This window comes from Takifugu rubripes, chromosome 14 (genome assembly GCF_901000725.2).
Source record: "Takifugu rubripes chromosome 14, fTakRub1.2, whole genome shotgun sequence".
NCBI classification, from domain to species: Eukaryota; Metazoa; Chordata; class Actinopteri; order Tetraodontiformes; family Tetraodontidae; genus Takifugu; species Takifugu rubripes.
The window spans coordinates 2,475,006-2,497,818 of NC_042298.1; the positions used below are offsets into that span (position 1 = coordinate 2,475,006).

The 22,813-nt window shown below is 46.0% G+C and overlaps 2 protein-coding genes across 2 annotated transcripts in view; one reads left to right on the top strand and one right to left on the bottom strand.

Annotated features, from left to right (window-relative positions):
• Window positions 1–3,881: 3,881 nt before the first annotated feature.
• On the top strand, window positions 3,882–5,807 carry tmem271 (transmembrane protein 271). The gene has a single exon (XM_029847800.1). The coding sequence runs from the start codon at window positions 4,592–4,594 to the stop codon at window positions 5,381–5,383; it is 792 nt and encodes a 263-aa protein (XP_029703660.1). The 5' UTR covers window positions 3,882–4,591; the 3' UTR covers window positions 5,384–5,807.
• Window positions 5,808–12,181: 6,374 nt separating this feature from the next.
• pigg (phosphatidylinositol glycan anchor biosynthesis class G (EMM blood group)) overlaps window positions 12,182–22,813 on the bottom strand; it is a 32,021-nt gene continuing 21,389 nt past the window's right edge. The window contains exons 11-13 of the mRNA XM_011610407.2: window positions 17,847–18,156; window positions 16,550–16,713; window positions 12,182–13,251 (exon numbers count right to left, since the gene is read on the bottom strand). Of these exons, the coding sequence (XP_011608709.2) occupies window positions 13,035–13,251; window positions 16,550–16,713; window positions 17,847–18,156 (691 nt within the window). The 3' untranslated portion in view covers window positions 12,182–13,034. The remainder of the gene's footprint in view (window positions 13,252–16,549; window positions 16,714–17,846; window positions 18,157–22,813) is intronic.

Sequence of the window (22,813 nt, forward strand, 5' to 3'; positions counted from 1 at the left end):
TCACACCCCTGACGTGACAGCCTCTCTGCTGTGAAAGAAGATGTTGAAATAAACTAAACAGGCTTCCATTTGAATAATAACGCTGGTTCATGCTGGTTCGCTTGTGAAATGTGGCGGATAGCTCACCTGCTGCATCGCTTCAGCAGCATCCCCCCCTCAGGACAAAACAGAGGCTTTAATTAAAAGACAAATGAAGTCCGCTGTGTTTAGACTAAACTGCAAACGCGCCTTTGTAGTCTGCAGGCTGTCAAAGTTATCAAACAGATGACGCTGCAGTCAGGAAGTGGCAGAGGCTCAGTGGATGAACAGGAAGAGCGTATTGACGGCGTCCTGGAGCCGGTCCAGCTCAGTTCCAACACATCTGTTCCTCATAAATGGGGGAGAAGGCGGCTAATCCTGAGTGGGCCTCTATCTTCCCCACCGCCATGCGCGGTGGAGCAGGAGCGACCGTTGAGCGCATTTAAGTTGGCATGTGTTCGTGTGCCTGCAGCGTTTAGCAGGAAGATTCAAGACAGCAGACAGGAGGAGGATCTATAGCAGATAGAAGCAACTCTTGTAAATTACTTTCTAGGTGTAAAGCACGTTTGGCTCTGCCCAACTCATATTTGAACTGTAAAGAACATTTAAGGACTAATTGATGTATGACAAAGGAACATCATCCGCCTTCCTGCCTCTTTGATAATAAATCACTGCTTTTGTAGCATTCAGGGGATTGTAAAGCCCATAAAACAAATGCTGCTGTTAATCTTCTTTTACATGTAGCGCAATAAACAACACCGGGCCAGTGAGGCATCCATCAGGGTTGTGCCCCGGCTGTCCTCCAGATCAGCTGTTCCATGCTTGACTGATGAGTTGTAATTGACTTGAATTATTTTAGGCCAGCAGGATGAACAGACGCCACTCTCACCTCAAGAGTGGTTGGAAAGTGTTCCTGAAGTCCTGAACAGATGCTTTAGGTAGAGTTGGAAATCAACAGAAAAGAGGGAAATGAAATAACCAAGTTTGCTTTTAGATTATGAGAACAGGTGATTCTGCTGCAGATGCTGATCAATGCTGGACTGAACTGAGATTCTCAGGATTTGTAGCAGGTTTTGGATCCAAACAAGTGACCATGGAGCATTTTCTAGACTGTCTTTTCACAGATGGATGAGTTAAAGTGCTGGTAAAGATCCCGACCTCTACCTCTGCCCCTAAGACACATCTTCAGGCTGTGTGTGTGTGTGTGTGTGTGGATGAGTTTCTTAGTCATATGTGACTACTCAGAACTCAACAAAACTATATTCATTCATTCATATACAGTTAGTAACCCTAACCAATACTCACACACACACACACACACACACGCACACACTCATTTCTTTTTCTTCTTTACTGGCAGCTGAACTGGTGCAGTCAATGAGGTGGCTCATTGTGATGAATAGTTGGGCCGGGGCGGCTCTCACCTGTACCCATCAGGCATTCGGGTCATTAAATCACAAAGTCGTGTTTGTCCTTTGAAAGTTTTCAGAGCGAACTCATTTGGAAAGACATCAAGCGCAAAAACCAATAACAGTCTGCAACCTGCTCACGTCTTGGAGTCATGTGACTTCATCTCTTTACTTTTTGGTGGGTTTCAGAGGGCTCTTACTAGAATATGTGTTTGATTCAGTCATGATAAGAGCAGTCACACAGTCGCTGCTGAGATTCAGATGATGATATTTCAACAATTAAAAGACACAAAATATTGTTGTCCATGGTCCCCTCAGGCTGGGAATAGTTTAGAGACGTGGATGAATGGAGAACGGACCCACACAAACTGTCAGCTTTCATTTGAATTAAAGCCACATTTGTCTAAAAGTTAATGATAAAAGATGACGAAAGTGTGTCCAGGGAAAGACTCAACTGGACTATTTAAAGGCTAAAAGCGATTTAGTGTTTGTTTAAAAGAGCTGATAAATCAAAGGTAATAAATCACTAAGAAGCCTGAACTCCCCTATATTAATACACAACTGTTAAATTTATACATTAAAACACAGTTTCTTTATTGCAGTATTGCTTTATATAATGTTACTGTATATATTTGATAAGATAAAGTCATTTAAGACGAGGTTCTGCTCAACAGTGGACAAACTGTGGACATTTACACTGTCGATAACCTTTGACCACGTGTGACACTGTTCAAAATAAAACCTTGCAGTGGTTTTCAAACTGGGGGGCGCGACCCCGAGGAGGGAGTGTTGTGCTGCCAGGAGGGACGCGGGACGACTGGCCACTGTCACGATTCGTCCAGCAGATGGTGCAAATCTTTTTACCGACGCAAGACAAGAACCCAGCAGCCAGAAAAGATGGCAAAGATGTTAAATTCAAACAGAAACAGCGTTAAAGTAAAAATGTTCTGCACTGTGAAATGTTCAATCATTTCCTAGTTTTCTAGTGAGTTGATCGACCAGCGGTACTTACTTATTCGTTGTGGATGTGGTGGTTCACTGATCAGGGGAGTCATGCTAGTTGCTGATGTTTGTTGTTCAGGTGTTTGTTGACTCTCAGGTTATTCTGAGTTTTTCAAATATAGTCAACCTGCTTCCATGTTTGCAAGAAACCGAGGAGATAGTGTATTTATCTGATGGATGGATGGATGGGTGGATGGATGGGTGGATGGATGGATGGATGGATGGATGGATGGGTGGGTGGGTGGATGGATGGATGGATGGATGGGTGGATGGATGGATGGGTGGGTGGATGGATGGATGGGTGGATGGATGGATGGGTGGATGGATGGATGGATGGATGGGTGGGTGGGTGGATGGATGGATGGATGGATGGGTGGATGGATGGATGGGTGGGTGGATGGATGGATGGGTGGATGGATGGATGGATGGATGGATGGATGGATGGGTGGGTGGGTGGATGGATGGATGGGTGGATGGATGGATGGGTGGGTGGGTGGATGGATGGATGGATGGATGGGTGGATGGATGGATGGATGGATGGATGGATGGATGGGTGGATGGATGGGTGGATGATGGATGGGTGGATGGATGGATGGGTGGATGGATGGGTGGATGGATGGATGGATGGATGGATGGATGGATGGATGGGTGGATGGATGGATGGATGGATGCACTCTTTCCTGTTTATGGTAGATAAAGCTGATCAGGTTCCATCTAGCACAGATGAGTTTCAGTGTTGCAGGACCTGTTGTGAGCCACTTCACTTGTCCTCTGTGGACGTTCTCCAAAGCTTCTCCACAGCCACAGAGGAACAAAACTGTTGTATCTTCAGCAAAGGAGAAGAGCAGCGGAGTGGGATGGAAAGAAGAAAAGAGATACACAAATACATTAAACATTGAAGATGTAAAAACTGTGGGGCCACATGTCAGCAGTTCCCAGTGACACCAGTAGACAGAGAGAGATAGAGGGAGAGAGAGAGAAACAGACATACAGAGAGAGGGAGAGAGGGAGAGAGAGATGGCTAGAACACGCTGGTGGAGGTAGATTTTCGAGGTAGTATTCAGATGACTGCTGATGCTGAAACAGTTGACTTAACTGTAAGACTGTCTCCACACTATAGATCTATGCTGCATAGATCTATGCTGTCTCCGTTCAGGCTGCTGATACAAACCTGGCAGGACAGCTACTCTTGCTCAGAAGCGTGAAGGTGAAGATGTCAAAGCAGAACAAGGGCTTCCAAAAGCAAAACATGAAATAAGAAAGACCTGACGTTCTGCAAATCCCCCATGATCAAACTTTGTCGTGTGTTTCCCCGAACGCTCAACTCCCTATTTTCTCCCTCTCCGCCTCGCAGCGCCCCCTGGTGGAGACACCATCAACAGGGGCGCTCCGATTGGAATCGTTCCAATTTAAATCATATTTGACCAACTTATTGTGAACACATGCTACCAATAACGCAATTATATATTTGTCTTTTTCAAAACACGTCCATGGTCAGCGTGTTTGATTGAAAACTTGAAATATTTTATAAAACTCAAATCTTTTGATACACCTTTTCCCCCAGGTTCAGTATAATTTATTAAATCATTTTATGTGTCCCACTCTCCCTTTTCTCCTCTTCGGATTCTAAACAGACCCACAAGAACTGGCTGAATCCGGTTAAAGTGGAAACTCGCGTTAGTCCGGGTGGGAGGCGCAGCCGTCATCTGGGTCCTGGTGGAGGTCTGAGCAGCGCACAAGCCTCCTCAGCCCCGAAAATGCAGTTTTCCCGTGGCGCTGCGTCATCACAGCGTGGAGAGTGTGCAGGGGTGCTGCTGCTGCGGGTCATTGGTCCACAGGACCCCCCAACATCGCCTCCTCCTCCGCCTCAGACACGTCACGCACATTTCATCCCTGCCGAACTGGAGATGAGGCTCCTCTTCAGCAGCAGTGGGAAAGAGAGGAGAAACTTTTGTTTTGGGATCCTCTCCCCCTCGAGGCTGTGATCGCTTTATGATAACCCGATCATGGATTAGCGCTGAGCGCTGAGGGAGGCACTGCTTGCTGCTTTTCTCCGGCAGATGATGTCCCGCCGTGCCAGGGTTTCCAGAGGAGACGCGGGAGAGGACGAAGGAGAATGAAGAAGGAGGGAGAGGGGTCGAGAGTGGCTGAGGTGGAATATAATGAAGTGGAGTGGGAAAGGAGTGTGCACCGTGTTCTCCGGCACCCTGATCTTCGTGTGCGCCCTCAGCGAAGTTGTCGTTGGAATAAGATGCGTCTCTTTGGGATCTACAGTGAGAGCGCATTTCCCGCTCGGCGCCGCGGCCGGGGCTTTCTACTCCGGCTTACTTGTGGGCATCGGGCAGGTCCTGCTGGGCTCCGCGCTGCTGTTTTGCACAGAGAAGCCCGGCTGCAGGAATTTCTTTCTTCTGGGTGTTGTGGTCTTCTTGCTCGGGGTCCTCACCGCTTTCTCCGGCGCGGTGGTGGACGGGGACACGGCTTCTCTGGTGGAGAGGAAATATTCCCATTACTGCTTCCAGTCTCTGGTCATGAACCCTGCCTGCGAGCAGTTGAGGAATTACCAGCACAGCCTGGTCATCTCCGCGGTGCTCAGCACACTGGAGTGCGTCCTGGGTCTCTTCAACCTGCTGGTGATCAAAAGGTACAAAACGGCGCAGTTGTGCCGGAGCCGTCAGTGTCAGCGGCGGCGCGCCGGTGCCATCGTCTTCAGCGAGGAGCGGGACGGCTCCTCTGTGGATTTCCAGCCGGTTTCTTACATCAATCTGGGGGTTTTTCATGTGTTTGACGAGACGGGCGCAGAGGCGCAGCGCGGGGGGCATCCGTCCATCGACCTGCCGGGATATTCGCTCACCGACCCGGAGCTCAACCGCTGCTTCCCTTTCTCCTGTCCGGTCTCCAACGAACTCCCGCCCGCGTACGAAGACATTTTCCCCGACGAGGCATGCAACACATAGCCGCTGCGAGTGTGCACCCCCCCCCCCCCCTCTCTCTGCTGTGACAATCGTGCTTAAACAATCCCCCAGGAGGACAGCCCAGCTCATTCTTTGACTTGTTTTGGCGACCCCTGCCCGGTATGTTGTAGTTCCATCCACGCACAGACTGATGGAGGCCCAGAGCGCAGCAGGCAGCCGAGTCGCACACGCAACAGCTTTAACAGTGTTCTGAATGTTTGCGCTTCTCCCCAATAATGTCAATAAAATGCATTTAACCTGAGCCGACCTCTTGAAGCCAGTACAGCTGCAAAGAAAATTGCTGTTGGTGAGTTTGCGCGCCTCCCGCGGTGGTGTCACGCGCAGTTTTGGGGCTGAAATAAAGCTTTATTGTTGAAAAGTAACAGGAATAACTGGTAAAGACGCGACATTCTCTCCAAATTGGCCAGCATCTCGGGTCCCAGATGTCCCGCAGCACCGGGTCAGCTTCCACAAACTCTAGATTTGACATCTTTACTCCCACTTCATGCGGGGCTGCTGCTGCACATCTGTCTAAATCTGTCCCCAGGATCAGGCGGAGGAAAAAACTCCCTGACATCACTGTGATGCCTTCACTTACCTTCCTCCTCCTCCTCGTTGCCCAGCCACAGGTGACACGTGAGATCAGGCTTTCGATAAGGTTGAAAAGATGTGATGAATCACTTCTTGCTCAGAGAGGCCTTCAGAACCTGAATGACGGTCTGTTTGAATTAGAAGGGAACAATGATTTCAATTTCCTCCCTTTATTGTCTCTCATTAATGCGGCAGCGGCGCGCTGTTAGCGTCTGGCTGATGTGATGCCGCCTTCTTCCCTCCTGAACATTGAGCTTCTCCCTCATCAGCCTCTCTCACAACGCTGCTCACAGCAGCCCGAGACCTCGGGTCCGAAGCTGGACCTTTAGTTAAAACCCCCTCCTGGTTTGAATCTGAACACGAAGAAGAATGCAGCCTTGACTGGTTGTATACAATGAATGCTAATTTCTACTGACTCATTCCTTTTTTCCAGCCTTGTGCACCAGAGCTGGATACACCGGAGCCTCCCACTGTCCCCCTGTAATGGTTAAAGGCGTCAGCAAAAGCTTTAACAACAAAAACATGGATGGCTGTCTAAAGAAAGATGCGGGTTAGGCTCCATTTGTGTGTGTGTGTGTGTGTGTGTGTAGATACTAAGTATCTGGACCAGCTTTTTGATGGGATTTTACTCAGTTTAAGGCCGTTTTCCCTTCAATACTTTAAAGAGCCAGTTTGTGCTTTCCTGGGGGTTCATGTTTCCCTGACTGTCCTGAGCTGCTGTGTGTCACTGATACAGGTGGTTGAACACAGGTGAGCCACGGAGCACCTTCCAGCTTATATGAGCCTTTTTTTTAAAAAAAAAACAATATTTCTGTTTATGTTTCTTATTTTTTGTCCTTTAAATCAGTGAAAAATGACACAAACTCATCTAAAAAAAAGTCTCCAATTCCAAAACAATAACCGCCGTGGGCAACAGCCTGTCGTGACTGATGCTGACGCAGAAACGGGGGGAAATTGACCAAACCGAAAGCCCTGAAAATGAAAAGCACTCGGAATTTGAGCGGATGAAAGGTTTCAGCCGACCGGGTAAAAATGCAATCTTAATAAGACGCAATTGCTGTAGGTGGGGGAATCAACTGGACCCCCCCCAAACACACACACACACACACACACACACACACACACACTAGGCAGAGCTGCAGCTCCAGGAGGTAACGGCCCAGAGAGGTTGCACATGCACTGTTAACAGCACAGGGAATGATGGAGGTTCAGATAAAACACACACACACACACACACACACACACACACACACACACACACACACACACCTATACCTTTTAAGCTACATTTATAATGATTCGAATGCAAACAAATTAGAGTTGCTTAAAATAATTATTAAATATGATGCTTAATATTTTATAAAATACATTAGACCTCATTTTGATTAAGTACAACAGTGTAATTAGGCAACTGGGTCATTAATAATTACTGGTTTTTCTTTACTTCTCTCTGCAGGAAGTTGTTACTCATTAAATAAGCTTTGAAAAATGAAAAAGACGAAGGTCAAGCTGCACACACACACACACACACACACACACACACACACACACACGCACAAAGACTCTATCCCGATGGTCAAATGGTGGACAACAGAATTCAGAATTCCCAACTCCACAAATGCATCAGGACAGGAGTGGAGACCCTTCGGTGGTGTTGGCAGTCACCAGTCCCAGTTGCTGGGGGGGGGGGGTCGGGGGCTGGGGCAGCACATAATCACCCACATCGGTGTGTGAACGGCTCCGTATACATCACCGCAATAACGGGCCCTTGTCTGAATTGGGGAAGCGTCTGGAGGTCTGAGTTTTCTGCCCTTTGGGGCGTTTGTTGTTGATGCCCTGACGGCAGGTTCTTGGTTGGCCGGTGTTGTTGCATTAGCGGGATGATGGCTGATGGGATGATGTGCTCACACAAAGTGGAATGTTCAAAAAAAAACCTGCTGGCTTGCAGTTCCAAGGCCCCCCTCCCCCCACCCCCCCAGCTCTGAGGAACACAAAGGTCAGATTCTGCCCCAGCGAGGACGCCGCTCATGTTCTCATCACTGAGGGGTGTCGGAACACCTCTGCTGCTTCCTGTGACGGTCAGCTCATTAACAAATGTAATATATATTTTAATGCAGCGCCTCGTTAGCAGCAGCAGCAGCTCATGGAGAGAAGCTGGTGTCTGAGCTGCTGCTGCTGCCAAATAAACAAACATTCTAAAATGGCTCGCACATTACGCTCTTCATTTACACGGACACTTATTTAAATGTGTGTCAAGGACGGATCTTGCAGCCATACTTTGGGTGGGGGTGGGTGTGGGGGAGGGAATCAATACCCCTAAAAGCCTTTTATTAGACACATATCCATTTGTCTGCGCGCGGCTGCCAGGAGAAGTTGGATGTGGAAAAGCTCCGGTGGTTTTTAAAAGCCTTTTCCTGAACAACAATGTGCCCCAGCATTACCTCCTGAGGCATTACACTTACTTCGCCTCTCCAATTTCATCTTTGTTGCGCTCGTGGAAGATTCAGATTTTCTTTTTTTGTTCCCTCGGCGTGAGGAGTGAGCTTGTTACGGGTGAATGCACAATGAGCAAAATTTTTAAAAAACCCCAACTCTTCCCAGGAAAGAAGCCAAGGACACGTACATGTAATGCGTTTTAATATTTTTCACCCAGATTTTCTGTCTGCCATGCTAGGCTAATGGGCTAATTGGCTACTCTGGGTTGCCTGCAGGTAGGCATGTGTTCCTGGATCGGGTTGAAACGGCTCCAGTTTATTTCTCAGAAGCCCCAAGAACACTTTAGGTCTGGTTATCCTGGCATGGGACATGAAGATGGACAGGCTTCATAGCGAGAAGGTTGTGGGTTTGATTCCAGCTCTTTTCTCTAGTTTAATACTGGTAATAAATAAAAAGAATAACATTGCAGTTGCTTATTTTTAAATTTGTATCATTGTTTGATTAGTAAGGTCTGATTCTTGTGTGTGCCGCTCAACTGATGAATGAACGAGGTGATCACGAGGGAACATCTCTGAAATCTATCACCAACATCAGCGCTCGCACAGGTGTGATTGCACGGCCAGGAGCGGCGCCACCTGGGGAACTCCATCACCTGCACAATTATCTCACACTCTGAATGAGGCACACCAGAGCTCCACGTCAGCCATTTAAGCAGCTTTCCTTAGAGCTGTAGGGATGTAAAGGAAAGCTAAACAGCAACTTTTTTACCCTTTTTTCTCCTGTCATAGACGTTAGGCTGCTATAGAAGCTGATTGGAAGCGGAATTTGCGAAACATTTGTGCAGCTGCCAATAAAAATCAGTGATTTAGTTTAAATGAATGAGGAGGAAACGTTGAGGAGGCCACAGATCTTTTAGGTTTCCTCCTCACAAATACTTATTGGTGATTATCTCTGCGAGTCTGCAGAAGACTCAGAGCAAGACCTGCTGCTCCGCATGTCAGACACGTCCACGCGTCCGTCTGATGTGTTATCATGTACACTCCCAGGAGACAATCTGACGTGCGTATAGGAGTGAGAGCAACAGTCGAGGAGCAGCTTTCAGACCACTGAGAGTCTTTATTTCTGAGGAGCTCTACAGGTATAAACACTCTTATTTCTGAAATTGGTTAAAACTGTGCTGGAAGACGCTTTAAGACTTGCAGCGTCTAAGGGACCAGCCTGTGTGTGATGGGGTGGTGGTCAGCATCCACGTGTGCAGCCCCAGCATGTCAGGCTTAGAGGGACGCTCCCTCAGGTCACCGTCTTTGAGGAGGCCGACTCCAAACCCACAGCGACCTCTGTGGCTCGCCGGCGTCCACCACTTAGCAGACGACTACAGGACCCCCGAACAGCAAAGTAGCGCGGTTGTTTTCATCTGAGACACTTCAAAATAGTCCGACGCATCCTCTGTCACCATGGTGACTGGATTAAATACCCGCCGACTGATCAAAGGGTGGTTTATGCTCTTTGACACGGGCGCATTGATCCCAAAACATTAAGATTCATTAGTGGAAATCTTATTTTCACCATTCTGAGAGCGCAGAAACAGAAACATCTTCCTGGTGCTTCTACGCGTTATGCATTTTATTTGGATGTTGCTTTAAGTTTTTTCCAATTTCGGAGGGGGACTGGGGAGAACAACAAGCTGTTGGCAAAACGTAGCTCATTTATATTTGAAATTAATTCAGTGTAGAAAAGAGCAGCACATAAATGACCATAATTAAAGGTAAATTAAAGGCGCTGACTCATCAGCATCTACTGCTACATCTGCATGCTAATATGCTAGTCCAAGGCCCAAACTGCTCCTACGCACAACTGTAGCTGCATAAACTCTTCCCAGTTTCTTTGTTCCAGCTCTGTAAATTCTGAATCATTGAATCCTGAATTCTGGCTTGGATTACTTCTGCCTTGCTGTGACCTCACAGCAGTGAAACTACCAGCACAGGTTTTACAGCAGCTCCTCTGAAGTGGCAGCGGTGCGCAGAGCAGACGGCATTAAAGCCGTAAAAAGCAGGTCTTTACTGGTCTGTGAATGTTCTGACTGTAAACTTTCACGAGCCCACACACCAGTCAGCCGGGTTATTTCTCATCACTGCTGGGAAATAACCTGTCACTTTTAACTGGAGGATAAAAAAAAAGAGCACAGGCTCAAGGATGAATATATTACATAACTCAAGAACTTAAGTCAGTCACGACGGGATTGAACTAAAACAGATGAATCTTATTATCTGATCTCACATTGAGAACGTGTGGGAGAAATTCATCAAACATATAAATGCAACAAAGCAGTTAGGATGTGTTAGGATCCAAATTTAAGAGTGAAAAGGCCCAAGTTGAGTCATTCCTGGGGGCTGATTTACCTTGAGCAGGAGCATTTTTCATCAAATATAATTTCATGACTTTGGAGGTTGAGGAGCGACGCCCACTCCGTCATGAAGACAGTCACGAGACGGTTCCTTTAATGAGCGGAGCTGAGAACACGTCTCCAGAGAGCTCCTCGCACTAAGATACTGCTGGCAGGCTCACACATGTATGAAGAGGGTCACATCTTTTAGCCGATGAATTTTAAAATGTTTTCTGACTGTCAGAAATAAATGGGAATGGGGGGGAAAGAGGGGGGGGGGGGGGGGGGGGGGGGGGGATTCCACAATTACAAATGTCCCTGTTGGACTCCTTCAGAAATTCTGGTCTCAGAATTTAAAATCTTGGATCCTGACACCATTAAACACAAGTTGACATTTAAAAAAAAAAAAATCTCACATGTTTATAGAAGGCAACGCAATAGATGTGCTAGAACCTGACTAATCTGCCATCACACAGGCTGTAACGTACGCATCACCGTGTGATGAAATGAAGGACGCAACCAGCGATCCACGTGCAGTGTGTGTGTGTGTGTGCTGTCATGTCCAATGTGTACACCGATGCCTCACACTCTGAAGCCTTTGTAGACATCGTCCACGTGGAGGATTTTCCTCTCATCCATCGCCAGCTCAACGCCCCTAACAGCGGGAGAACAAAGCGAGGAGCTCGTCTTGCATCAGATGAGATCTATGTAGAAACACAGTGAACATTAAAGGTCTCTATGCCCCCCCCTCCTCCTCCCTCCATATGGCGTCTGTTTCCCTGACGCTCGGGGCGGTGTGGGGATGTGAGTGATCTCGGCCTGGGGGAGCTGCTGTTCCAGGGCAGACGGTTCATCAAGGTGAGTGACAAATGCCGGAACTGAACCTTGGAATTCACTTTTCAGCCCCGAGCTGCCAACGCCTAAACTTCCAACACTTTTATTTCTTGCGGAAATGTTACACCACAACGGTTCTAATCAGGAGGAAGCCCCTCGGGACAAGCCCGCAGGTCCGCAAAATAACTGATTTCACTTTATGATCGAAATTAAATGTTCTTTCTGGAAATGGGAAGATATCACAAAATTGTAGAGGCGAGAAAAAAAGAAGATTTCTGCCATTTAGGTTTAAACAGAGGCTTAAATGTTTGAGAACAAGTGAATCACCTCTGGATTCAGACACAGGTGCTGCAGGGGTCTCCAGCTCGTCTTCTCTTAAGAAGCTGCAGCAACAGTGACTTCTGTGATGTGACCATATGAAGCCGCCATTTGTCTTCTCCTCTGTAAATCTACATTAGGAAGTGCCGCCATGATATTTTGCCCGCACAAATAATCAACAGTATTCAAATGAATGTGAATACAAACTGTAATACAGGACAAATTCACTCATGGAACTCTTTTCATTACAGATTGTAGTTTTAATAAATTATAGACGAGCAAACAGACAGAAAGAGTCAAACTTGAGACGACGACACTAATGAGGTGAATCACGGAAGGAAATCAGAGCGTGATCACACCAGCAGGTGGAAACAAAGGAGAAACTCAATCAAGCACCGGTTTTCTCAATCAAAAAGTCCCGCGGAAGCATCGATCGCGGTGGACGTTTAAAGCTCCAGGCTCCTCTGGCTAAACTGACCCCACCTGATCAGCTTAACAGGATGCACCAGAGACGTGGGCAAGGTGCCAAATGGGCTAATAGTTGAGAGAAAAAGACATTACATCTTTAAAACACCCACGTCCCTGCAGGAGCGCTCAGCAGCGACACAGAAAAACCCCTCCACATGTGCATTTACAATATGAATAATAATGAATTCAACAAAATAACAAACACAGGCCCAATCTTCCCCCTCCCCTGTGAAATAAGACCGTCTTGGTTCCTGAGACACGTTGTCCTTCGGTCCAGTTCGGCTAAGATGATGACACGCGTTTCGCTGTGGTTTTTATTGCATCGCTTCCTCCATGTTAGCGCCAGTTTCACACGCTGAACACATCAAGGAGCTCTCGCCTGGTTCTGAGGTAATAAATGGGTTTTAAAAAGGTCTCTCGCGGAAGAAACATCCCACTTTTAATCGGCCAAAACGTTCGGAAGAGTGGGAAATATTTCGTAGAATGGTAAAATCGTAGTGTTTTCTGCAAACCAAGCAGACCTGGGAGGTCCTGTAATGAATATTTACATACTGTGACCAGACCGAGGACTGCAGCATCGCTCCAGCAGCGTCTTTCCGAAGCCTTGGTGGCGTCTCAGGGCCGCTACGACTTCCTGGGACTCTGCTCCATGGTGATGAAGAAGAGGCAGACTCCCGCGGTCAGCAGCAGGTGCATGGACTCGTACAGTAATTTGGGGGAAAAGACGCTCCAGATGAAGAGGTGGTAGCGCAGAACGGTCACCAGCACGATGTAGACAGCAGCCGGCACGGACCTCAGCAGGGCCAGACAGTAGCAGCCGTGACCCACCGAGACGGGGCTCCTGAGGGGGGAGGAGAGATCTGTCAGGAGGCGTCCTACGCCCAGGGTGTTAAATCAGCAAACTGTTTGCTGGGGGATCAGTTTTTAGAACTTCACACAAGCACCCAGGAGGAAAGTTTGATCCAATTAGCTTCCCACAGCAATGTGGATTACCGGTAGTCAGTAAAGAGAAAGTGTTGACTGTAAAAGCGGCCCACGGAGAGAAACAGAGCACAAGAATGCGGCTACAAACGGCAGCTTGAGTTGTTATTTGGGGATTCTTTGTAAACAGGAGAACAGATTAGTCACAGACTTGATGGAGCCCAGAGAGGGAACCCAACTGCAAGTCCTGAACAAAGGAAAAACAACGTTGCTGAAACAAAAGGCGTCAACATTTCTTCATGTGGGGTAATTCAGTTAGAGCCCATCAGAGGATGCGGAATAAAAGTCCTGCACTGCCGTGCACTTCCATTAGCATGGGTACCAATATTAGCTCCGGAACACATCTTAATTGGACTTTAATTGTGATTTAATTGAAGTTTAATGAACTCCTGCAAAAACAACTCACATCTGCCACCGTAAAACATGTTGTTGTTGTTCTGCTTTTAAACCCTGCGGCCAAACAGTTCCACAGTTTTTTCGACGCAGACCGACAGATCCTGCAGAGCTGAATCAGCAGATTCCCAAATGAACCCATCGGTCACTCCCAGGTGCTCTGAAAGGATCCAGATGTGCTTGTTTCTCTGGGTCAGGTGCTCCAAAACTGCTAATAGACAGTAAATCAGGCCAGTATAAACTACAATAATCCAAATGAATGTGTTTGCTAAGAGCACTATTCAGCCAACAGCCTCTCATTCTGGGGGTCTCAAAACTGAAGAAGCGACTGCCTGTTGTTAATGACCCAGTCTGGCAGCTCAGCCTGCCTTGCTATCCCATAAATCTGCGCTTAAACAGACCTATGAATGTCATTGAAAGATGTGGAACAAAGACCGGCCAGTTCCGAACTGTACAGATGAAGATCTAAAACACATAAGCGGTCCAGTTGTGGCCGAGCGGGGCCGTTACTGATGAGGTGACTGCGTAGGAGACCAGCAGTAGCATCTCTAATCACCCAAACATACTGGGAAAACACGCCGCCATCACCTTAAAGGGAATCCAAGAGCAAGCTCCCCTCCCCTCCCCTCCCCTCCCCAGAAAGGATTCAACATGGTTCCAACCACAGGTCTCACAAACGTTAGAAATCATTTTAAAGCGTTCTATTCGGTGCTTTTATGTCCGTGCCTCCGCAAATGGAGGAATTATACAGACCATAACTCTGGATCAAACCTAAAGTAGAACCTTCAATCTCAAATGGACGTGATGAGACATAGCGGGGACAACGTTGCTATCACCTGGGATGCAGGGACACGGTTCTCATGATAACCTGGAGATATAAAGATTAGGCCATCGCTGCTCCGTTTTTCAAAACAGCTACTACAACGCTGTGTGAACATCACACGCCGGGGGAGGACAGACTGGGTACACAGTCAAACCCTGGAAAACGCTGCCAGCCTAATTTACAGCTTCATAAACAAAGATGCAGTGGCTCAGTTCAACTTTAATGGCTTTTTTTTTGTGTGGCCATCATCTATTTACAGAAATAAGAGATATTCTTCAACATTACGGTCATTATAAAGCCCGATGATGTCTCTTAGAAACAAACAACTTTTATAACCTTGTTTTATCTTTAACCAGAGAGTATGAAACTACAGACAAGTTCTTAGTGGCTCCTAAATGAGCTGCACATTAAAAGTTAATTTCAGTTGCTCAGCTATCCAAACACGCATTAAACAAACACCAACTGCAAATATTGATGAGGACGATAATGAAGAGATTGTGGGATTTAAACCCAGATGAAGACTAAAGCCTCCCCACTGTAGCGCCCCCTACAGGTCACACGGATCACTGCACCACTGACACTGGCAGCTGAGCCCCATCTCCTCCTCCCACACTGTGCTGCACACACCCAGTAGTGTCACCTTAAGTGAGATTGTACTCAAACACATGTCGATGCCCAGTGGTTCTTCACACTTCTGCCTCACTCAAATTGTGTCTCTTTGCGCTCCTCTTGGGGTCAGAGAGGGTCCAGGAATGATGATAACTATCATTATGCTGAAGCTGATATCCGGGGGCGGCGGGTAGGGAGGAAGGCAACTGAGGGTCGGAGCTCTGGGCAACGTCTGGTCATGGATGAAATGTTTGGGACATTTTTATGTACCGGTACTGTAATAGCACTGCCTGGTAAGATACAACAGAATCCTTCACTAAAGACTTTCAACACCCCTGTTAATGTCCATGGCAGAACCCCTGAAGTCGCACGGATTGTGTTCAAATGATTAAGAATACAAATTATGCAAGTGAACAGTGGTAAAACACAGTTTTAGCCTGGGTTCCATCAGCAGGCAGCATATTGCCCCTGTTTACACACACACACACAACAGCGACAGGCTTCTCTGCAGCTCAGGGCTGTTGACATCCCATCCTTCACTCACTGTTGTCGACGGACAGCAGCTTATAAAAATCAATCCGTGCTTTAATGCAACTGAGGCCGACCGGGGTGTGAGAATCTGCGGATGTCAGGGCGTGCCTGTGAATTTATACACATGATCGATCTGAATGAATCTGCATTTTATTGATGCATATTTGTCTCTCGCACACACACACATTTTATTTCTATCTTTGCACGGACTGTAACATTTTTAATATCTCACCACTTACCGTAACCCAAACCCCTGACCTTAACCTTGACTCGAACCTAACCCAAGACTGAACCCTCGAAACGTTGCGGTTGCAGCCAAAATGTCCTCACTTTTACAGTAATATGTGTATTCTTGTACTCACTATGCAGCATGCACGCGTACACACACACATACACACACACACACTCACACGTTCACATAAAAGGTGGTGTGAAAACCTCCAATGTAGACAGTTTTGCATGGTTGCATTTCTGTACAGTGCAGAAAGAGGCAACGTGACGTCCATCTTCATTTTCTGTCAATGATCAAACTCCCAATTCAACAGGAAGTGACTTCGACAGCTCTGCTTACATTTGAATCATTTTTTCCAATCAATCTGCCGCAGTCCCTTGAGGTTGATGACAGTTTACTGGCTTCTGAATCAGCAGAAGCTTTAATATTGTTTAATTTCTGCTGATTTCTGCAGCCTAAACCTGATTAACTGGAGTCCCCGTGTCCCTGAAGGCCGTAGCAGTGAGCCAGGCCTGCTGACGCCTCCCTTGACCTGAATAAGTGGACATGTTTTCGTACATGGACACTTACCTGTGTCTCTCTGAGCTCAGGTAGCAGACAAGGTGACACGTCCAGAGCAGCGGCCCAGCATAAGTACTGAGGGCTGTCAGGAAGATGGCGGGCGCCTCGACGTAACTCTCCAGTCCGACAAAACCAACTGAAATGTCAATAGTGGCGATGTTGTTGGAATTGCCCTGCAGGGGAGGAGAAAACTCTTTTATAAACGGTGGCATGAAGAGAAAAAGAGTGTTTACAGGCTAAATGAGCGCAGCCGGACTAATGGGCGAGGGTTTGGAAAAAGAGAGCAGAGCTGTAAAGAACTGGGTTTTCATCATTGTGCTGGTGGTTCTGGTGTCCCACACAGCTGGTTGAGCTTCCCCGTCTCAGACTAAAGTAAAGCCCAGACCTTTCTGCCACTCTTGCATTAAACATAATGGACTGTGTGTTAACAACTGTGTGGCAAACACACACCGATTATTAAAAACAGACTATTTGCTTCACATTTGTCAGACTGAAACTGATATCCAGTTGCACCAACAGCAGCCTCAGCTCTGTTCAGTTGTCATTCCAAGACAAGTGAGAGATTTACATCTGGAGATGAGGACAGGGGTTAAAAAAACAGTTGGAATGGGACGAAAACACTAAAAAGGAGATGAAGGTTAAACCACCAACAAAAGATAAATGCAGCAATGAGCTCAGAAACGTCACAGAAAGACCCACAAACAAGCCTGACAGTGACGTTAAGGTTTGTCTGTCTGCTTCTGAGATCGTACATATATAGTAGATCATATCCTTGATGAAGATCAAACCCACAGCTCATTACACATCACACATTTGCAGAAAGCAAAGTCCAGTTCACCTTCACACCAGCAGAGTCACATTATTTAAACGAACGCTTGCTTCCTCTGCTGAAACAGCCCTGGATTACAGAGCAACACGTTATCAGCAGTGACAATGTTCCAAAGGTTGCCAGACTCTGTGCTGCAGCCTTAAATTACATGTCTCTTACAATCAGAAAAGCAACCAGTTTAGCAGGTAATGGGTTATAAACGTTGTAACTGCAGAACCAGGGATGGGGACGACCTACAGGTCTTTAAATATTTACGCAATAACAGTTTTGCCTCAACACACCAAATCAAGCAGTTTTCCTCAAAATATTGCATTTCCTGTTCAAAGAATTCAAGTCTGAATAAGAGTTTTATTTCTCCTGCTTCAAGCTCTGATAAGTCATTTTGAAACAACACAATGACGCTGGACTTAGTAATTAGTAGATAATAATCAGTATCCAACCCAGTTTGACAAATTTTTTTTACATTTAAATGTTTACCTGGAAGTAAAAGAAGGCCTGGCCAAACCAGTAATGCATGATGGTTATCTGAGCTGCGTCGTAGTGGAGTTTCTTCCAGATGAACTGAGAGATGAGCGTCTGGATCAACAGGCAGCAGCAGAGCACGGGCAGGTTGTGAGCGCGGAACAACAGTGACGCCAACAGCACCAAGCCGCTGTAAATCTCCCACAAGCCCCTGCTCTTCAACTTTGCATCGGCTGTGATGATCTGGGATCGCAGCAGGTCCTTGGTGCCCGAGAACAGGATGCCCAGAACAAAGACGTAAACGAAGCGGGCCTCCACGGTTCCCCTGAAACAGAGACTACAGTCAGACTCCGCCTGTGCAGCCTGGACTGGCCGACGACCACACACAACCTCCGGGTTCTACATTCAAACATTTGTGGGGTCACGCTCGTCCTGACAACACAGGCATGAAAGCAAAATTCCCATAAAAAAGGCCCAAAACACACGTTTGCATCGTCTCATTTTCTCATGGGTGAACATAACGTGGGTAATGGCAGCATCAGTAACATCAGATATAAAAAGCCTGTGCAGAAAGTCTGTAGTTTGTGAAAAAGTTTGCACCTGACATTCATTTTTGGAGCCAGTTCCATAGCCTGTCCCTTACTAGAAGGTATTACTTTCAATTCTGCATTTGGAACCTTTCTCTCCACTCAGTATTCATTGTGTCAGTGTAGCATTAATAATTAAAAGGTATGAGACAGGAAACCAGACAGAATGGCCACTTCAGCCTATCTCCGTCTTGCTCTGAGAAACACAGTGGTGCCATATTTTCCAGTACAGTTGAGGGTCAAGCGGTCTGTGTAAGCCGACACTGAAGGTTGATGCTGAAGGCGGCGAATAACAAGGACGATGAGCTGAATCGGTGTGGTTTTCTGTTGTGTTTAATTACTCAGAGTTACAGAGCAGCTACAAATAGATCTGCCTTTCCTTCTAAATGTCAGGCTCATTCCTTCTACATTTACAGGTTTTTCCCCCTTCAGTGGAGAAAATGTAACTAAAAAGAAATCTCGACCAGGCGACCCCCTCACTGCCGGATGACAAAAAGCAGCCACAATCACAAACGAGTCCGTGACCCGTTAGTTAAGGAACCGACCTGAGCCGGTTGGTTTTGTGTCATTGAGTTTGGATTTTGTAAGTTTTAAATACATACCAGTCTCTTGAAATATGATCCAAAGTTTCTTACAGAAACTATGTGGCTCACCTTTAAAGTCTTCAAGTGTGTGACACCTGGATTTTAAGTCTGAAGCTACTCCAAGGTTAAAGAGTTTCCACACAAAAACCCTCCTGTCCTCTAAAAGGCTTAGTCCACAAAACCCGTTTCCCCATTATCAATAATTTCTATGCTCAAAAGGGCCACATTTAAAGCTTTAAAAGGAAAAGTGCTTTTGGTCAATTACATTTTTTCCCCAAATTTGCCTTTCAGACATTCAAGACGAGGTTTGTACAGTAAAATTAGATGACAATTTTAAGGCCTTAAATCTGGCCCTCTTAAGAATATAAACACAAATAAAAAGAGGAAACGCTTGCTGGTGATAAGCTGTTTTGTTTCTTTTTCAAAAAGGATGGATAAGGAATAATGATTATGACGCAAATGCGGGAAAAAGTTCCTGCCTTTGGAAATTGAATTCTTGTCAACCATGCATAGATTAACCCTGCAAAGTGGCACTTAGCATATCGCATTAGTAACTGCGCTCTCAAAAGCTTCTCGACAAGCTGAAAATTGTCCGATTACAAGCACCACAGAGGAAAACAGTTTGTACAGCAGCATGCTAAAAAAATGCGAAAAGCCACAGAATAATAACCCCAGGGGAGATGAGTGAGTATCCGATATGTATTATTAATCAGCTTCTTTATGGGTGCCTGATTTACACAGCAAAACAGCAACATGCTCCATCTACAGAAGCCTCCTTTTGTCCCTCATTCATCATGTAGTGGGGATTCATCATGTTTTGATGAGCTCTGAGCTGGATTTGATTTAAGGACTCGCTGTTCCCAGCTGTCTAAACGTAAAGATGCATAATTATATACTGCTCTTTACTGTGAACACTGTTACAGTTCCCTGCAGAAGCTTGAGTCACCGGCTCAGACGCCACTTACCTGTGAACATCAAACAGGAAGTGCTTTTAGAACTGTTTCTGTCCAGCGGTTACATTTTACAGACATTTAAGCTGCAGATTAAAGCTTAATCTACCTGCTTTTCTGTGACATTGTTAGGAGTAAAAACCTCAAGCAGTGCAGATAAATAAGTCATTGATGTGTATGTTGTTTCCCAAAGGGAAGCATTTTTAGATGGCCATGTTTTCTCCCGACGACAGGAGGAGTCACACAGCACGGAAATCTGATGATTTCCATCCAAATCCAGAGGGGCAGCAGGCTCAGGTGGGCCGACACTACACAAAACCCATATTCCTGGCCTCCATCCTGACCCCCCGAACAAAGTGATGCTAAGAAACATAAACAAAAAAACAAGCCATGACCTCCAGAACCAGAGGAGAAATAATGATCAGACGAAGAAACGCGGTTTAAAAAAAGATTGTAAACTCAAAACCCACACTTATATCCCAATGCTAATGTGAAATGTTTAAAAAAAAAGTTGTCTTCTATAAGGTGGGAAAGTCTTTTTTTTTTCTTTTTTTAAATCAATGGATGTGATCTGAAGAACACAAAGATGTTTATATAAGAATGAGGATTTCTGAAATGCAAACTATCAATATTGTGGGGATAAGTGTGGCTATAACATTAACGCAACAGATCGTGAGAACTACAGTAACTCTGGTTCCACTGCAAAGCAAATTGGAACAGTACAGCAAAGAGAGACAACAACAACAACAACAACAACCCTCCAAAAAACCGCATTACAAGCCACAGTTGCACCAGAGCATCAACACAAATGACTCTTCAATAAACCCCCTACAGCCGAGGAGCCAGAGAGGCGCTCGCAGCAGAGAGCTGAGTGGCAGAGACACGCATCAGCAAAAGACAGGATGTCAGCATGGCTTTCCAGTAAATATTCAATACCTTTGCTCTTGCCAAGCTGCAGAGTTTGGGATTGTTAGAGAAGGGAAGACTGTCTGTGTTTAGTGAGCCAGGCTGATGGGCGGGAGGGAGACTGGTGCCTCCGCTGAGCAAAGAAAACAACTCTGAAATATCTCTGTGTCAATCTTGTTAACATTTCGTCTCCAGGCCATCAGAGAGTAGTCCAGCTGTTGGGCAGAACTCTGAGTGTTGCTGCAGAATGGTCACAAAAACGAAGTTGCAGCACCTGTGCTTGGCTGGCATTGCACCGAGGCTGTTTTTGTCACAATGCAGCACACGTATGCCGCGCCCTTATTCATTCATCAACCAGCAATATATCATATGTAAACAGGTATCTGTGTTCAGGGTCTCCACAGCCTCGGGGATAATAGCAGCACAACTCCACACACAATTGTAGCACATCAAGCTGTGGTCAAGAAGTGTCATGTTACCCTGGAAACAATTGCAGGCAGTTAAATTTGGTCGTTTTCTTTATTTTCTTGTTCACCTCAACATGGCTGACATCAATCATCGGCATCAGAGCAAGACCTTCCATAAATCACTGACAAGCAACATCCTGAGCGTGTGTGTGTTGTGTGTGTGTGTGTGTCTGGGTCAACTTATTTACAGAACCTGTAACAGAAGTAAAAGTCCTTTTTTTCTTCATGGCTGGGCCATTACCCATCTAGAAAAGCACCATTCTCTCATATTCTGTGACCCTGTAAGTTAGAAAAAAAAACCCCATCAACTTTGTTTACCAGCCAACTCTGTGTAAAGAATTACCCCGCATCTCTGACTGCTGTTTCCTTGGATATCTCTGTGCGAGTGTCTGCTGTTGTCTGCGACAGCTGCAGCAACGATTCTACCATCATTATAAATGTACACATCACCGAAGCCCGTCGCTCCAGCACATTAAAAAAACCCAGTTTATAATACACACGTGAAAAAATATTAAACTAAAGGTTGTCGCAACTGTACTCATGAGACGTCTTGGAGATAGTTGGAATGATTCCAGGCTTTAAACACCAGGCAGACCAATAAGACCAGTGCTTTGAATTCAGAGGATAATGATTAGTTATTACTAGCGTAGCTATTCTGCAGCACAGAAATGAGGTTATAAAATGTTTACTTCTCAAGTAATAAATCCAAATTCTGTGTCTGGATGTGTTTATTTGTGTATGTGTGTGTGCGCGCGCCAGTAAACATGTGTGTTTCACCGGGGTTCACAGGTGTTCTGAGACGGGTCTGAATATATTTGCATTTTTAAGCAGGATTGGTATGCATGGGTGTTTTTACACCGGCACAACTCAGTGTTGTGTAACCCTCAAATGTGCTCACAACAACGTCCCTTATCTGGTGAAGCAGTACACAAGAAAAATCTGTCATGTTTTTCATTCACTCTTAGATGAAAGCAGGAACTTTGACTGCATCCACAAGAATCTCTTCTGGCGCATTTGATCATCTGTGGCACAGTAAAATGTATCATTATGAACAGATTTGGACCATCTGGATCCTGATCTGCTCAGGAGATCAATAACCAGTAATCATAGTTAAAAGACTATTTCTGCTGTGTCGCCTAACGAGTGGTCTAATTTAAAAGTTCTGACCAGAGTGAGAAAAACAAACCATGTCCAGAGTGAGATCAGGAGCCTTTTAAAGCGAGCGGTATCGTCTGGTCGCAAAGCAATTAGACGCTGGCACAAAGGGAGAGTGAGGAGGGAGTGGGCAGTTGTCGGGGAAAGGTGGGGGGGGGGGCTTTATGTGTAGCAAATAGGACCCAGGAAGAGCAGATGTTAAAAAGGTCATTACTCCCACAGTGAATCAGCTAAAAGAACCAAATTATGGCTGGTTATTTAGGAACACCAACCTCTAGCACATTAGTAAATTATCATCAATATAATTTACAATTGTAACAGTGTTGCACTAAA

Excerpts from the sequence above, each read along its gene's own strand:
- tmem271 (XM_029847800.1), top strand. The coding sequence starts at position 4,592 with ATGAAGTGGAGTGGGAAAGGAGTGTGCACCGTGTTCTCCGGCACCCTG.